This window comes from Penaeus monodon, chromosome 34 (genome assembly GCF_015228065.2).
Source record: "Penaeus monodon isolate SGIC_2016 chromosome 34, NSTDA_Pmon_1, whole genome shotgun sequence".
Classification (NCBI taxonomy): domain Eukaryota; kingdom Metazoa; phylum Arthropoda; class Malacostraca; order Decapoda; family Penaeidae; genus Penaeus; species Penaeus monodon.
Genome location: NC_051419.1, coordinates 29,226,770 through 29,227,506, shown reverse-complemented (window position 1 = coordinate 29,227,506; position 737 = coordinate 29,226,770). Strand labels below are relative to the sequence as shown.

The window sequence follows — 737 nt, the reverse complement described above, 5'->3', positions numbered from 1 at the left end:
TGACAACTATTAACATATTCTTTAAATTTCACAAAAACTTTCAAAATTCCTTCTGCACTTCCATCAATCTTACCGTTCATTAAATCTCGGCACAACATGCTGATGTGCTTCTGTGCGGTAGCGAGAGTGTACATCCATGTTCATAGCATATAGCTGCCTTAGTGATGTCATGCTCTGCAGGAGAATTGTAATGACTCCGCCACCCTCGATGGTCTCCATGGTTCGGCACAGAATGTTTGGGGTGAGGGCTTCGAAGTCCTGAAAAGGGGCATTTATTTTTATTGTTCTCCCTCTCTACCAGGACTTGAAGGGATCAACCAATTTCCTGTTGCTCAAACTAGATTGTGTCTATGTATACCATGTGAAAAAATATAAAAGAACAGTAATGTCAAATATAATTTGTAATTTGACATGAGTTAAAAAAAAAAAAGAGAATGCTCACCTGCAAGACACACATTCTAAATGTGTTACCAAGGATCTTGTGTGTCTCCTTGTAGTAGCAATACCGGATCTCCGTCATGGACATGAACATCTCAAAGGGATCATCCTCATTGACCTCAGCCTGGCCTGATTTCTGGCGTGCTTTCAGCTGCTTCATCCTCTTCTTGCGGTGGCTGGAGAAAGCTAGTTCCTTTTTGTAGCACCACAACACGGATGCCTGCTTCATGCTGCTCTTGGACAACATGTGATGTAGGTAAACAACCTGGGGAAAATATTCCTTGTATGGTATTTGTTTA

The 737-nt window shown here is 41.4% G+C and overlaps 1 protein-coding gene across 1 annotated transcript in view; it reads right to left on the bottom strand.

Annotated features, from left to right (window-relative positions):
• Positions 1 to 73: 73 nt before the first annotated feature.
• LOC119594686 (RNA cytidine acetyltransferase-like) overlaps positions 74 to 737 on the bottom strand; it is a gene marked incomplete at both ends in the record, with an annotated part of 2,260 nt that continues 1,596 nt past the window's right edge. The window contains 2 exon segments of the mRNA XM_037943742.1: positions 74 to 258; positions 443 to 703. Of these exon segments, the coding sequence (XP_037799670.1) occupies positions 74 to 258; positions 443 to 703 (446 nt within the window).